The following is a 16,075-nucleotide window of genomic DNA, read 5'->3' as shown; positions in this document are numbered from 1 at the left end:
CACCCCCCCCAATTAATTTTTTACCCCCCCTAAATTAATTTTTACCCCCCCCCAATTAATTTTTTTACCCCCCCCATTTAATTTTTACCCCCCCCCAATTAATTTTTACCCCCCCCAATTAATTTTTACCCCCCCCAATTAATTTTTTAACCCCCCCACCTTAATTTTAACCCCCCCCCTTTATTTATAACCCCCCCCTATTAATTAATTTCCCCCCCCCTAATTAATTCCCCCCCCCTAATTAATTAATTTCTCCCCCCCCCCCAGGTGGGTCCGGGGGTCCCGGTGCCCCCCCTGTCCCCCCTGGTGCCCCCCCCCCGCCCGGTGCTGGGGGCCCCCAAGCTGAGCCCCGGCCCCGCCCCCACCCCCAGCGTCATCCAGGCCGCCCCCACCGTCTACAGCGCCCCCCCCAAGAAGGGACAGGTGGGGGCGGGGCCTGGGGGGTTGGGGGCGGGGCTTAGGGGCTTGGGGGCGGGGCTTAAGGGGTTGGGGGTGGGGCTTAGAGGGGTTGGGGGCGGGGTTTAAGGGGTTGGGGGCGGGGTTATGGGGGGGTTGGTGCTGATTTGGGGGGGGCTGGCCCCAGTTTTAAGGGGGGTGGGGCCCAGTTTTGGGGGAAATTTGGGGGAATTTGGGTCACAGAGGGGGATGGGGGGGTCCCAGTCACTCCCAGTAACTCCCAGTTGCTCCCAGTGCCCCATAGACAGGAGCAGGGACACCCCCCAGTGCCCCCCCTTATATTTTGGGGTGGGGGGAAGGCAGAATTTTTGGGGTAAATTTGGAGGAAATTGGGTCAGAGTGGTGATGGGGGACTCCCAGTAGCTCCCAGTCACTCCCAGTAGCTCCCAGTAGCTCCCAGTCACTCCCAGTAGCTCCCAGTGCCCCCCCAGTGCCCCATAGATGGGAGCAGGGACCCCTCCCCAGCGCCCCCCCCAAGAAGGGACAGGTGGGGGCGGGGCTTAGAGGGGAGGGGGCGGGGCTTGAGGGGTTTGGGGCGGGGTTTATGGGGGTTGGGGGCGGGGTTTAAGGGGTTGGGGGCGGGGTTTAAGGGGTTGGGGGTGGGGCTAAGGGGGGTTATGGGGGGGGTTATGGGGGGTTTATGGGGGGGGTTGGAGCTGATTTGGGGGGGTCCCGATTTTGTTTGGGGGGTGGAGCCCACTTTTTGGGGGAAATTCGGGGGATTTTGGGTCACAGAGGGGGATGGGGGGGTCCCAGTAGCTCCCAGTAACTCCCAGTTGCTCCCAGTGCCCCATAGAAGGGAGCAGGCCCCCCCCTCAGTCGCCCCCCAGCATATTTTGGGGTGGTGGGGGGGACAGTTTTTGGGGTAAATTTGGAGGAAATTGGGTCACAGAAGGGGATGGGGTGGTCCCAGTTGCTCCCAGTAGCTCCCAGTTGCTCCCAGTGCCCCATAGATGGGAGCAGGGACACCCCCCCCCTTATATTTTGGGGTGGGGGGTGGGACAATTTTTGGGGTAAATTTGGAGGAAATTGGGTCACAGACGGGGATGGGAGACTCCCAGTAGCTCCCAGTAGCTCCCAGTAGCTCCCAGTGCCCCCCCAGTGCCCCATAGATGGGAGCAGGGACACCCCCCCAGCGCCCCCCCCAGGAAGGGACAGGTGGGGGCGGGGCTTGGGGCCGGGGGGCGGGGCTTAGGGGGTTGGGGGCGGGGCCTGAGGGGTTGGGGGCGGGGTTTAAGGGGTTGGGGGCGGGGTTTATGGGGTTTGGGGGTGGGGTTTATGGGGGTTGGGGGTGGGGCTAAGGGGGGTTATGGGGGGGTTAGGGCTAATTTGGGGGGGGGTGACCCCATTTTTAAGGGGGGAGGAGCCCAATTTTTGGGGTAAATTTGGAGGAAATTGGGTCAGAGGAGGTGGATGGGAGAATCCCAGTAGCTCCCAGTAGCTCCCAGTTGCTCCCAGTTGCTCCCAGTGCCCCATAGATGGGGTCAAGACCCCCCCCCCCAGTGCCCCCCCACCGTATTATGGGATTGGGGGGGGGGACAATTTTTGGGATAAATTTGGGGAAAATTGGGTCACAGATGGGTCCCAGTCACTCCCAGTAGCTCCCAGTAGCTCCCAGTATCCCCCCAGTGCACCATAGATGGGAACAGGGACACCCCCCACTTATATTTTGGGGTGGGGGGGTGACAATTTTTGGGGTAAATTTGGAGGAAATTGGGTCAGAGGGGTGATGAGGGACTCCCAGTAGCTCCCAGTAGCTCCCAGTTGCTCCCAGTGCCCCATAGATGGGAGCAGGGCCCCCCCACCCCCCATATTTCAGGGGGGCGTGGCCAATTCCTGACCCCGCCCCCCTCCCCTCTCCCCCAACAGGACGAGGCCCCGCCCCCCCGGAGCCCCGCCCCCGAGGAGGCTCGGATTGGGCCCTGCCTCCCGGCCGCTTTGGCCCCGCCCCCGGCGCTGCCTGAGCCAATCCCGGGCCCCCCCGACCCCCCCCGCGGCCCCCCCGGCCCCCGCGGCCCCCCCGACTTGGCCCCGCCCCGCGCGCGGAGGCCACGCCCCCAGGAGCCCTTCCTGGGGCCTGAGGTGAGGGGGCGGGGCTAAAGGGGGCGGGGCTTGGGAGGGGGGCGGGGCTACAGGGGTGTGGTTGAAGGGGGCGTGGCTACGAGGGGGGTGTGGCTTTGGAGGGGCGGGGCATGGGGTGGGCGGGGCTACAGGGGTTGGGGGTGGGGTTTGGGAGGGGGTGGGGCTACAATGGTGGGTTGGGGTGGGCGGGGCTTAGGAGGGGGCGTGGCTAAAGGGGTGTGGTTCGGGTGGGGCTTGGGTGTGGTTGAGGTGGGCGGGGCTTGGAGGGGGCGTGGTTTGGGAGGGGGCGGGGCTACGAGGGTGTGGTTGGGGTGGGCGGGGCTTGGAGGGGTTGGGGCTCGGGGAGGGGCGGGGTTATGGGAGGTTAAAGGGGTGGGGCTAAAGGGGGCGGGGCTAAACGGGGGTGGGCGGGGTTGCAGTGGGCAGAGGGGGCGGGGCTAGAAGGGGTGTGGTTAGAGGGGGTGGGGCTAAACGGGGTGGAGCTAAAGGAGGCGGGGTTTGGAAGGGGGCGGGGTTGGAAGGGGACTGTAAGGGGTGGGGCTAAAGGGGGCGGGGCTTGGGAGGGGTGGGGCTAAAGGGGGAGGGGCCTAACAGGGTGGGGCTAAAGGGGGTGGGGTTACAGGATCTGAAAGGGGCGGGGCTAAAGGGGGATGATGCTAAAAGGGGGCGGGGCTTAAGGGGTGGGTGGGGCTGTAAGAGGGCGGGGTTTGGAGGGGTGGAGCTTGGGGTGCCCTGTTGAAAGGGGCGGGGTTACAAGGGTTAAAGGGGGCGGGGCTTAAAGGGGAGGGGCTAAAGGGGGAGGGGCCACAAGGGTGGGGTTGAAGGGGCGGGGCTAAAAGGGGCGGGGCTTTAGGGTGGGGTTATGGGGGCTTAGAGGGGTGGGGCTAAAGGGGGTGGGGGTTAAATGGGCGTGGTTAGAAGGGGGTGGAGCTAAGGAGGGTGGGGCTAAAGGGGGCGGGGCTAAAGGGGGCAGGGTCAAGGGTTATAAGGAGAGGAGTCAAAGGGGGTGGGGCTAAAGGGGAGAGGCTAAAGGGGGCGGGGTTAAAGGGGGTGGGGCTAAATGGGGGCGGAGCTGACGGTGGGAGGGGCTAAGGGGGGCGGGGCCAAAGGGGGGCGGGGCCAAAGGGGGGTGTGATTACAGGGGTGGGACCCCAAGGTTGCGAGGGAGGAGCCTCGGGGCTAAAGTGGGCGGAGCCCGCGGGGGGGGGGCGGGGCTGTGGGTGGAAGGGGGGGGGGCGTGTCCTCGCTGAGTGACGCGTCCCGGCCCCGCCCAGGTGGGGGCGGAGCCTGCGGCGGAGGACAAGAAGAAGGGGCGGCCCGAGAGGCTGAAGCGCTGCATCCGCACCGCCGCCGGCAGCAGCTGGGAGGACCCCAGCCTGCTGGAGTGGGATGCCGGTAGGGGGCGGGGCTTAAGGGGGGCGGGGCCTCAGGGGGCGGGGATAAAGGGGGCGGGGTCTGGAGGGGAGGAGCTTCAGAGGGGGCGGGGTGATAGGGGCAGATGGGAGGACTCTGGGCGGCTGCAGTGGGATGCTGGGGTGGGTGGGGCTTAAGGGGGCGTGGCCTAAAGGGGGAGGGGCCTCAGGGGGCGTGGCTTTAAGGGGCGGGGATGAAGTGGGCGGGGTCTAGAGGGGAGGAGCTTCAGGGGGGGCGGGGTGGTGGAGGTGTTAGGTGGGGGGACCGCAGCCTGCTGGAGTGGGATGCTGGTAGGGGGCGTGGCCTAAAGGGGCGTGGCTTTAAGGGGGCGGAGCTAGAGGGGGCCTCAGGGGGCGGGGTGTTAAGGGGCGGGGCTAAAGGGGGAGGGGTCTCGAGGGGAGGAGCTTCAGAGGGGGTGGGGTCATGGTGGTGGGAGCTGGGAGGAAAACAGCTGGATGGAGGGGGTGGGGCCTAAGGGGGCGTGGCCTAAGGGGGCGGGGCCTCAGGGGGAGGGTCTGTGGGGTCACAGGGATATAGGGTTTAGGGGATATAGGGGCACAGGGGGGATATGGGGTCAGGTGGATATAGGGCCACGGGAGGGGTTTGGCTATAGGGCTTAGGATCTATAGGGCCGGGGGGGGCTTCCCCTATAGGGTCAGGGTCTGTGGGGTCACTGGGATATAGGGTTTAGGGGCTATAGGGGCACGGGGGGGCTCTGGTTATAGGATCAGGTGGATATAGGGACACAGGGGGGCTGTGCTTATAGGGTCAGGGTCTGTGGGGTCACTGGGATGTAGGATTTAGGGGATATAGGGCCATGGGGGCGCTATGGTTATAGGGTCAGGTGGATATATGGACACAGGGGGAGTTTGGCTATAGGGTTTAGTGTCTATAGGGCCACAGGGGGGATCCCCTATAGGATCGGGGTCTGTGAGGACATTGGGATATAGGATTTAGGGGCTATAGGGGAACAGGGATGGTTTGGCTATAGGGTCAGGCGGATATATGGACACAGGGGGAGTTTGGCTATAGGGTTTAGGGTCTATAGGGCCACAGGGGGGTTCCCCTATAGGGTCGGGGTCCGTGGGGTCACTGGGATATAGGATTTAGGGGATATAGGGTTACAGAGGGGCTATGGTTATAGGGTCAGGTGGATATATGGACACAGGGGCGCGATGCCTATGGGATGGGGGGTCTATAGGGCCACAGGGGGTTCCCCTATAGGGTCGGGGTCCCCATCCGTCCCCCCCCGCCCCAGACGACTTCCGCATCTTCTGCGGGGACCTGGGCAACGAGGTGAACGACGAGATCCTGGTGCCTATAGGGACACGGGGGCTACGTATATAGGGTCGGGGGCGTATGAGGATACAGATATAGGGCTGGGGGCATATATAGGGCCAGGAGGGGCTGTGCTTATAGGATCGGGGTCTGTGGGGTCACAGGGATATAGGATTTAGGGGATATAGGGACACAGGGATGGTTTGGCTATAGGGTCAGGTGGATATAGGGCCACAGGGGCGCTATGCCTATAGGGTTTAGGGTCTATAGGGGCACAGGGGGGCTCTGGTTATAGGATCAGGTGGATATAGGGACACTGGGGGGCTGTATTTATAGGATCGGGGTCTGTGGGGTCACTGGGATATAGGGTTTAGGGGATATAGGGCCACAGGGGGGATATAGGGTCAGGTGGATATATGGACACAGGGATGGTTTGGCTATAGGGCTTAGGCTCTATAGGGACACAGGGGGGATCCCCTATAGGGTCGGAGTCTGTGGGGTCACTGGGATATAGGATTTAGGGGATATAGGGTTACAGAGGGGCTATGGTTATAGGGTCAGGTGGATATAGGGACACTGTGGGGCTGTGTCTATAGGGTCTAGGGTCTATAGGGCTGGGGGGGCGCTTCCCCTATGGGATCGAGGTCTTTGGGGTCACTGGGATATAGGATTTAGGGGATATAGGGCCATAGGGGCGCTATGGTTATAGGGTCAGGTGGATATATGGACACAGAGGCGCTATGCCTATAGGATGGGGGGTCTATAGGGCCACAGGGGGGTTCCCCTATAGGATCGGGGTCTGTGAGGACATTGGGATATAGGATTTAGGGGCTATAGGGGAACAGGGATGGTTTGGCTATAGGGTCAGGTGGATATAGGGCCACAGGGGCACTATGCCTATAGGGTTTAGGGTCTATAGGGGCACAGGGGGGCTCTGGTTATAGGATCAGGTGGATATAGGGACCCTGGGGGGCTGTATTTATAGGATCGGGGTCTGTGGGGTCACAGGGATATAGGGTTTAGGGGATATAGGGCCACAGGGGGGATATAGGGTCAGGTGGATATATGGACACAGGGATGGTTTGGCTATAGGGTTTAGGGTCTATAGGGACACAGGGGGGCTCCCCTATAGGATCGGGGTCTATGAGGACATTGGGATATAGGATTTAGGAGATACAGGGCCATGGGGGCGCTATGGCTATAGGGTCAGATGGATATAGGGCCACAGGGGGAGTTTGGCTATAGGGTTTAGGCTCTATAGGGACACAGGGGGGATCCCCTATAGGGTCGGGGTCCGTGGGGTCACTGGGATATAGGATTTAGGGGATATAGGGTTACAGAGGGGCTATGGTTATAGGGTCAGGTGGATATATGGACACAGGGGCGCGATGCCTATGGGATGGGGGGTCTATAGGGCCACAGGGGGTTCCCCTATAGGGTCGGGGTCCCCATCCGTCCCCCCCCGCCCCAGACGACTTCCGCATCTTCTGCGGGGACCTGGGCAACGAGGTGAACGACGAGATCCTGGCGCGGGCGTTCGGGCGCTACCCGTCCTTCCTCAAGGCCAAGGTGATCCGCGACAAGCGCAGCGGCAAGACCAAGGGCTACGGCTTCGTGTCCTTCAAGGACCCCAACGACTACGTGCGCGCCATGCGCGAGATGAACGGTAACCTGGGGGGGGCGTTTTGGGGTGATTTGGGGCGATTTGGGGCGTTTTGGGACGTTTTGGGACGTTTGGGGACATTGGGGGCATTGGGGACATCAGGGACGTTGGGGGTGTTTGGGGTGTTTGGAGACATTGGGCTGTTGGAGACATTGGAGACACCAAGGAGATTTGGGGATAGTTGGGGACATTTGGGGTGTTTGGGGATATTTGGGGTGTTTGGGGATATTTGGGGTGTTTGGGGACATTTGGGGACATTTTGGGGACGTTTGGGATGTTGGGGACATTTGGGACATTTGGGGTGTTGGGGGTGTTTGGGGTGTTTGGGGCATTGGAGACATTGGGACCCCAACGACTACGTGCGCACCATGCGCGAGATGAACGGTAACCTGGGGGGCGTTTTGGGGTGATTTGGGGCGTTTTGGGGTGATTTGGGGCGATTTGGGGGCATTCAGGGACATTAGTGACATTTGGGACAATGGGGACACTTGGGGTGTTGGGGATATTTGGAGACATTGGAGACATCAAGGAGATTCGGGGATATTTGGGGATATTTGGGGACATTTGGGGACGTTTGGGGAGATTTTGGGGACATTTGGGGACATTTTGGGGCATTGGGGACATTGGGGACATCAAGGACATTTGGGGTGTTTGAGGTGTTGGGGGCATTGGGGATGTTTGGAGACATTGGAGACACCACGGAGATTTGGAGATGTTGGGGACATTTGGGGTGTTTGGGGACATGTGGGGAGATTTTGGGGACATTTGGGGACATTTGGGGACATTTGGGGACATTTGGGGACATTGGGGGCATTGGGGATATTCAGGGTGTTTGGGGTGTTTGGGGTGTTGGGGACACCCAAGGACCCCAACGACTACGTGCGCGCCATGCGCGAGATGAACGGTAACCTGGGGGGGGCGTTTTGGGGCGATTTGGGGACATTTGGGGTGTTTTGGGGACATTTGGGGACATTAGTGACATTTGGGACAATGGGGACACTTGGGGTGTTGGGGATATTTGGAGACATTGGGGTGTTGGAGATGTTGGAGACACCACGGAGATTTGGGGATAGTTGAGATTTGGGGACATTTGGGGACATTTTGGGGACATTGGGGAGATTTTGGGGACATTCTGGGGACATTTTGGGGGTTTGGGGGTCATTGGGGGTGTTGGGGACATTTGGAACAATGAGGACATTTGGGGTGTTTGGGATATTGGGGACACCCAAGGACCCCAACGACTACGTGCGCGCCATGCGCGAGATGAACGGTAACCTGGGGGGGGGCGGTTTGGGGTGATTTGGGGCGTTTTGGGTCGTTTTGGGACGTTTTGGGGTGTTTGGGGCATTGGGGATATCAGGGACATTTGGGGACATTGGGGATGTTTGGAGACGTTGGAGACGCCAAGGAGATTTGGAGATGTTGGGGACATTTGGGGACATTTGGGGGGACTTCAGGGACGTTTTGGGGACATTTGGGGACATTTTGGGGCATTGGGGACATTGGGGACATCAAGGACATCAAGGACATTTGGGGTGTTTGAGGTGTTGGGGGCATTGGGGATGTTTGGAGACATTGAAGACACCACGGAGATTTGGAGATGTTGGGGACATTTGGGGTGTTTGGGGACATTTGGGGAGATTTTGGGGACATTGGGGACATTTGGGGACATTTGGGGACGTTTTGGGGACATTTGGGGACATTGGGGGTGTTGGGGACATTGGGGTCATGGGGACAGCAGGGCCCCCAGTCCCTCCCAGTGCCCCCCAGTCCCCCCCAGTTCCCTCCCAGTCCCTTTCCATCTCCTCCCAGTGCCTCCCAGTCCCTCCCAGTTCCCCCCAATCCCCTCCCAGTGCCCCCCAGTCCCTCCCAGTTCCCTCCCAGTGTCTCCCAGTTCCCCCCAGTCCCTCCCAGTCCCCCCCAAACCCCCCCCAGTCCCCCCCCAATCCTCCTCAGCCCCCCCAAACCCCCCCCAGTCCCCCCCAATCCCCTCCCAGTCCCCCCCAATCCCCTCCCAGTCCCCCCCAACCCCCTCCCAGCCCCTCCCAGTGCCTCCCAGTCCCTCCCAGTACCCCCCCCGCAGGCAAGTACGTGGGCAGCCGGCCGATCAAGCTGCGCAAGAGCATGTGGAAGGACCGCAACCTGGACGTGGTGCGCAAGAAGCAGCGCGAGAAGAAGAAGCTGGGCCTCAGATAGCGCCCGGGGGGGGGCACTGGGAGGCACTGGGAGGCACTGGGAGGGGACTGGGAGGGGTCTGGGAGGGACTGGGAGGGACTGGGAGGGACTGGGAGGGACTGGGAGCGCGGCGCAATAAAGGTTGTTGGGACTTTGGATGGCTGCAGCCTGCTGAGATGGGCGGGGGGGGGTGTTGTTATTGTAGGGTCTACAGTATTATGGGGGGGTGTTGGAGGGTCTACGGGGTCGGGGGGTGTTGTGGTAGGGCCTACAGGATTACAGGGTGTTGTTGTTGTAGGGCCTACACCAGGAGGGGGTGTTGTTGTAGGGCTTGCGGGATTGGGGGGTGTTGTTATTGTAGGGTCTACAGTATCGTGGGGTGTTATTGTAGGGCCTACTGTATTATGGGGTGTTGTGGTAGGGCCTACAGGGTCCAGGGTGTTGTTGTAGGGCCTACAGGATTACGGGGTGTTGTTGTTGTAGGGCCTACACGAGTAGGAGGTGTTGTTGTAGGGCCTGTGGGATTGGGGGGTGGTGTTATTGTAGGGTCTATGTGATTGTGGGGTGTTATTGTAGGGCCTACAGTATTATGGGGTGTTGTTGTAGGGCCTGCAGGGTCGGGGGGTGTTGTTGTAGGGCCTACAAAGATGGGGGTGTTATTGTAGGGCCTACAATATTGTGGGGTGTTGTTGTAGGGCCTACGTTATTGGGGGTGGGGTGTAGTTGTTGTTGTTGTTGTAGGGCCTGCAGTATTCCCGGGGGGTGTTTTTGTAGGGCCTACAGTATTTGGGGGTGGTGCTCTGGGACCTAAGGACTGAGTGTTGTTGTTGTAGGGCCTACAATATTGTGGGGTGTTGTTGTAGGGCCTACAGGATCAGGGGTATTGTTGTTGTAGGGCCTACAGGATTGGGGAGTGTTGTTGTAGGGCCTCCAAATATGGCGGTGTTATTGTAGGGCCTACGTTATTGAGGATGGGGGTTGTTTGTTGTTGTAGGGCCTACGGTATTACAGGATGTTATTGTAGGACCGACAGCGCTGGGGGGTGTTGTTATTGTAGGGTCTCCCAATATGGGGGTGTTGCTGTAGGCCCTGCTTTGTTGGCAGTGTTTGTTCTTGTAGGCCCTGCTTTATTTACGTTCTGTTATTGTAGGCCCTACTTTATTTACGGTGTTTGTTAGTGTAGGACCTGCTTTATTTCCATCCCGTTACTGTAGGACCCCCTTTATTTACATTGTGTTACTGTAGGCCCTAATTTATTTATGATGTTTGTTATGGTAGGACCCCCATTGTTTACGCTGTGTTATTGTAGGCCCTACTTTATTTACGATGTTTGTTAGTGTAGGACCCGCTTTATTTCCATCCCATTACTGTAGGACCCCCTTTGTTTACATTGTGTTATTGTAGGACCCCCTTTGTTTACATGTTGTTACTGTATGACCTACTTTGTTTACATTGTGTTATTGTAGGACCCCCTTTATTTACGTCCCATTACTCTAGGACCTCCTTTATTTACATTGTGTTATTGCAGACCCTGCTTTATTTATGTTTTGTTATTGTAGGCCCTACATTATTTACGATGTTTGTTATTGTAGGACCCGCTTTATTTCCATCCCATTACTGTAGGACCCCCTTTGTTTACATTGTGTTACCGTAGGACCCACTTTATTTACGTCCAATTACTGTAGGACCCCCTTTATTTACCGGGTGTTATTGTAGGCCCTGCTTTATTTACATTGTTATTGTATGCCCCACTTTGTTCACGTTGTGTTATTGTAGGCCCTACTTTATTTATGATGTTTGTTATTGTAGGACCCGCTTTATTTACGTCCCATTACTCTAGGACCCCCTTTGTTTACATTGTGTTATTGCAGACCCTGCTTTATTTACACACTGTTATTGTAGGCCCTACATTATTTACGATGTTTGTTATTGTAGGACCCGCTTTATTTACGTCCCATTACTCTAGGACCCCCTTTATTTACATCGTGTTACTGTAGGACCCCCTTTGTTTACATTGTGTTACTGTAGGACCCCCTTTATTTACAGGGTGTTATTGCAGGCCCTGCTTTGTTTACGTTGTGTTATTGTAGGCCCTACTTTATTTATGATGTTTGTTATTGTAGGACCTGCTTTATTTACGTCCCATTACCGTACGACCCCCTTTGTTTACACACTGTTATTGTAGGCCCTACTTTATTTACCCCGTTTGTTATTGTAGGACCCGCTTTGTTTACGTCCCGTTACAGCAGGACCGCCTTTATTTACGTGACCCCGCCCACTCGGCTCCGCCCCCACCCGGAGCCAATGGCAGCGCCCGCCTCAGGGGCGTGGCTCCTCCTGGCCCCGCCCCTCCGGAGTGGGTGTGACCGCGGGCAGGGGGCGTGGCCCGGAGGGGGCGTGGCCGCGGGTGGCACGGGCCCAGCGCTGCAGCCAATGGGAGAAGGGGGCGGAGCCGGGGGGCGTGGCCTGGACCCACTGCGCCGGCTGCTCCCACCTGCGGTGACGTCACCGTGAGGGGCGGGGCCTCGAGGCCTCTCCTTATACAGGCATCGTGGCCACGCCCCCTACTCACCATTGGCTGACGAGTGCCTGGAGGCGGGGCCAGGCCTCGATGCGGCGCCGGCTCTGATTGGCCAGGGCGCGGAGGCGGGGCAGGAGCTCGGCCAATCCCTCCTCGGGGGGCGGGGCCACTGTGGACAGGGAGGGGGCGGAGTTACCAAAGGGGGCGGAGTTACCAAAGGGGGGGGCGTGGCCTCTGAGGAAAGCCCCGCCCACTCACCTGGCGGGATGGGCGGGGCCTGCGGAAGCCCCGCCCCCTTGTGGGCCAGGTCCCGGCGCAGGCGCAGCGCCCGCAGCAGCAGCTCCCGGGGGGGCTGGGGGGGGGAGGGGAGGGGAGGGGGCACCCATGGGTGCTGCCCCCCCCCCCCCAATGGGTGCTGCCCCCCCCCCCCCAGCACCCATGGGTGCCCCCCAAGCCCTAAAAGCCCCCCCTGACCCCACAAATCCCCCCCAGCACCCATGGGTGGCCCCCCAACCCCGCCACCCATGGGTGCCCCTCCCCCCCCAGCACCCATGGGTGCCCCCCAACCCCCAAAATCCCCCCCCAGCACCCATGGGTGCCCCCCCGACCCCGTAAATCCTCCTCCCTCACCCCCCCCCAGCACCCATGGGTGGCCCCAAACTCCCCCCATAACCCCCCCCTGAGCACCCATGGGTGCCCCCCAGCCCCCCCCCCAGCACCCATGGGTGGCCCCCCAACCCTCTCCCACCCATGGGTGCCCCCCATGACCCCATAAATTCCCCCCAACCCCCACCCCACCCCAAAAATCACCCCCCAGCACCCATGGGTGCCCCCCCGACCACATAAATCCCCCCCTGAGCACCCATGGGTGCCCCCCAACCCCCCCCATTCCCCCAAATCCCCCCAAAACTCCCCCCAACCCCCCCTAGCACCCATGGGTGCCCCTCCCATCCCAAAATCCCCCCTCCAGCAGCCATGGGTGCCCCCCCAGTGCCCCTCCCCCCCCAGCACCTATGGGTGCCCCCCCGAGCCCATAAATCCCCCTCCAACCCCCCCCGACCCCAAAAATCCTCCCCAACCCCCCCAGCACCCATGGGTGCCCCCCCTGGTGCCTCTCCCCAACCCCCAGCACCCATGGGTGCCCCCCGACCCCAAAAATCCTCCCCCAAGCACCCATGGGTGCCCCCAAACTCCCCCCAAATCCCCCCCCAGCACCCATGGGTGCCCCCCAACCCCCCCCCGACCCCATAAATCCCCCCCTGAGCACCCATGGGTGCCCCCCAGCCCCCCCCCCAACCCATAAATCCCCCCCCTAGCACCCATGGGTGGCCCCAAACTCCCCCCAAATCTGCCCTTAGCACCCATGGGTGCCCCCCCGACCCCATAAATCCCCCCCTGAGCACCCATGGGTGCCCCCCAGCCCCCCCTGACCCCATAAATCCCTCCCCAGCACCCATGGGTGGTCCCAAACTCCCCCCCCACCCCATAAATGCCCCCCTAAGCACCCATGGGTGCCCCCCCGGTGCCCCTCCCCCCCCCAGCACCCATGGGTGCCCCCCTGACCCCGTACCTGGTATGGGGGCAGCCCCAGGGTGTCGCAGAGGCCCCGCAGGGGGTGCTCGGGGGGCAGCCACAGGGGGGGGCTGGGGGCAGATTTGGGGTGAATTTGAGGGGTTTTGGGGTTTCTGGGGGGTGGGGGGATGGGGGAGGGGTTTTGGGGTAAATTTGGGGGTTTTGGGGGCCTATGGGGGAAAGTAAGGGTCTTGGGGGCATTTGGGGGATTTTGGGGGGATTTGGGGTAAATTTGGGGGATTTGGGGGAATTTGGGGTAAATTTGGGGGTTTTGGGGGAATTTGGGGTAAATTTGGGGATTTGGGGGGAATTTGGGGTAAATTTGGGGGATTTGGGGGGAATTTGGGGGGATTTGGGCATTTTGGGGGGCTTACAGGGATTTTGGGGGAGTTTTGGGGGATTTGGGGGGCTTTTGGGTCTTTTTCTGGGAGTCTTTTGGGGTCTTTTGGTGAGGTTTGGGGTCTTTTGGTGGGGTTTTGGGTCTTTTTGCAAGATTTTGCCTCTTTTGGTGTTTTTATTGGGGATATTTCTGAGAGATTTGGAGCTTTTTTGTGTTTTTGCATTTTTTGTGGGGTTTTGGCTCTTTTTGTGGGGTTTTAGGTCTTTTTGTAGGGTTTTGTGTCGTTTTGTAGGGTTTTGGGGTCCTTTCGTGGGGTTTGGGGTCTGTTTTGGGGGTTTTGGGGTCTTTTTGCAGGGTTTCGGCTCTCTTAGTGGGGTTTTGGGTCTTTTTGTGAGGCTTTTTGGTCCTTTTGTGTTTCTTTTTGCTGTTTTTTGGGGCTTTTGTGTCATTTTTTAAAGGGTTTTGGGTCTTTTTCTGAGATTTTGCCTCTTTTTGTGTTTTTTTTTTGGGTCTTTCTGTGAGCTTTTGGGTTTTTCTGTAGGGTTTGGGGTCTTTTGTGGGGTTTTTAGGTCATTTTGTGCTGTTTTGGCTCTTTTTTTGTGGGGTTTTGGGGTCTTTTTGTAGGGTTTTGTGTCTTTTTGTAGGAATTTTGGGTCATTTTGTGGGGCTTTGGGTCTGTTTTGGGGGTTTTTGTGTCTTTGCAGGGTTTTGGCTCTTTCTGTGGGTTTTGCCCTCTTTTTGTCAGACTTTTTGCTCTTTTTCTGTTTCTTTTTGCCGTCTTTTTGGGGTTTTGTGGTGTTTTTTAATGGATTTTGGTCTTTTTTTTGCAGGATTTTGCCTATTTTTGTGATTTTTTGGGTCTTTTTGTGGGTTGTAGGTTTTTCCTGTCAGGTTTTCACATATTTTTGTGGGATTTTGTTTGTTTTTAGGGGATTTGGGTCTTTTTGGGGGGCTTAGGGGGATTTTGGGGGTGTTTTGGTGGATTTGGGCTAAATTTTGGGTAAATTTGGAGGATTTGGGGTGTTTTGAGGGGCTTATAGGGGATTTGGGGGGAGTTTTGGGGATTTGGGGGGGATTTGGGGGATTTTGGGGGAGTTTTGGGGAATTTGGGGGGCATTAGGGGTAAATTTGAGGATTTGGGGTGTTTTGGGGGGCTTACGGGGATTTTTTGGGTCTTTTTGTGGGGTTTTGGGTTAATTTGTGCTGTTTTGGCTTTTTTTGTGGGGCTTTGTTGGTTTTTTTTGTAGGGTTTCGTGCCTTTTTATAGGGTTTTGGGTCTTTTTGTAGGGATTTTGGGTCTTTTTGTAGGGTTTTGGCTCTTTTTTGAGACTTTTTGCTCTTTTTGTATTTGTTTTTGCTGCCTTTTTTGGGATTTCGTGGTGTTTTTTAACAGATTTTGGTCTTTTTTGCGGGATTTTGCCTCTTTTTATGATTTTTGGGTCTTTCTGTAGGTTTTCAGTTTTTTCTGTGTAGTTTTAACATATTTTTGTAGGATTTTTTTTTGTTTTTAAAAGGATTTGAGTCTTTTGGGGGGGCTTAGGGGATTTTTTGGGTCTTTTTGTGGGGTTTTGGGGTCTTTTTGTAGGGTTTTGGGGTGTTTTTGTAGGGTTTTGTGCCTTTTTGTAGGGTTTTGGGGACTTTTTGTAGGGTTTTGGGACTTTTTGTAGGGTTTTGGGGTCTTTTTGTAGGTTTTGTGCCTTTTTGTAGGGATTTGGGGTCTTTTTGTAGGGATTTGGGGTCTTTTTGTAGGGATTTGGGGTCTTTTTGTAGGGATTTGGGTCTGTTTTGGGGGTTTTGGGTCTTTTTGCAGAGTTTGCCTCTTTTTTGAGACTTTTTCCTCTTTTTGTATTTCTTTTTGCTATCTTTTTTGGGATTTCGTGGTGTTTTTTAAAGGATTTTGGTTTTTTTTGCGGATTTTGCCTCTTTTTATGCTTTTTTGTGTTCTTTCTACGTTTTTTATGTGTCTCTCTGATTTTACCTATTTTTGTGGGATTTTGTTCGTTTTTAGTGGGATTTGGGTCTTTTTGGGGGGGTTTGGGGGGTTTTGGGTACTCACCCATGCTCGGGGTCTCCCGCGGGGGGCTCCCAGTGCTCCCAGTGCTCCAGTGCTCCCAGTAGCTCCCGCAGCCGCTGCCCCTCCTGGCCCAGCGCCTCCGGGGCCCGGCCCAGCGCCGCCGCCGCCGCCTGCACCTGGGGGGGGAGGGGGGAAATGGGGGGGGGTTGGGGGGGACCCCAAAAGGGGGGGGGACCCCAAAAGGAGATCCCATAAAGGGGAGGACCCAAAAAGGGGTTTTGGGGGGATTTGGGGTTTTTGGGGGAGGGATTTGGGGGGGATTTGGGTTGTTTGGGGAGGATTTGGGGTTTTTGGGGGGAATTGGGGTTGTTTGGGGAGGATTTGGGTTTTTGGGGGGGAATTGGGGTTTTAGAGGGGGATTTGGGGTTTTTGGGGGGGATTTGGGGTTTTGGGGGGGATTTGGGGTTTTTGGGGAGGATTTGGGGTTGTTTGGAGGGGATTTGGGGTTGTTTTGGGGGAATTTGGGGTTGTTTTGGGGGATTTGGGGTTTTAGAGGGGATT

At 57.8% G+C, this 16,075-nt stretch overlaps 2 protein-coding genes across 10 annotated transcripts; one reads left to right on the top strand and one right to left on the bottom strand.

Annotated features, from left to right (window-relative positions):
- Positions 1–342: 342 nt before the first annotated feature.
- RBM42 (RNA binding motif protein 42) lies at positions 343–9,223 on the top strand (the record flags this gene model as incomplete). Its single annotated transcript, XM_084540645.1, has 5 exons — positions 343–423; positions 2,326–2,538; positions 3,813–3,933; positions 6,701–6,895; positions 8,976–9,223. Coding segments are annotated over 5 exons (723 nt in total), but the record flags the coding sequence as incomplete, so codon positions are not given.
- Positions 9,224–10,292: 1,069 nt separating this feature from the next.
- LOC311429562 (uncharacterized protein) lies at positions 10,293–15,687 on the bottom strand. Of its 9 annotated transcripts, none has more exons than XR_014688287.1 (7): positions 15,557–15,687; positions 13,159–13,231; positions 11,847–11,940; positions 11,640–11,757; positions 11,289–11,561; positions 10,349–10,379; positions 10,293–10,315 (listed from the first exon to the last, which is right to left on the bottom strand). XR_014688287.1 is itself a non-coding variant. In XM_084540651.1 (6 exons), exons 1-5 carry the CDS (start codon positions 15,558–15,560, stop codon positions 11,329–11,331), a joined length of 522 nt encoding a protein of 173 aa, XP_084396777.1. In that variant the 5' UTR covers positions 15,561–15,687; the 3' UTR covers positions 10,325–10,379; positions 11,289–11,328. The 9 variants fall into 9 exon arrangements, 7 of the variants coding, with proteins under 7 accessions (XP_084396777.1, XP_084396776.1, XP_084396773.1 ...); XR_014688288.1 differs by lacking the exons at positions 10,293–10,315; positions 10,349–10,379 and adding exons at positions 11,134–11,193; positions 11,225–11,255; XM_084540651.1 differs by lacking the exon at positions 10,293–10,315 and having other exon boundaries at positions 10,325–10,379.
- Positions 15,688–16,075: the final 388 nt, after the last annotated feature.

This window comes from Aythya ferina (genome assembly GCF_964211825.1).
Source record: "Aythya ferina genome assembly, contig: HAP1_SCAFFOLD_1367, whole genome shotgun sequence".
Classification (NCBI taxonomy): Eukaryota; Metazoa; Chordata; class Aves; order Anseriformes; family Anatidae; genus Aythya; species Aythya ferina.
The sequence above is the reverse complement of the archived record's forward strand: the minus strand, read 5'-3'. Positions and strand labels throughout refer to the sequence as shown.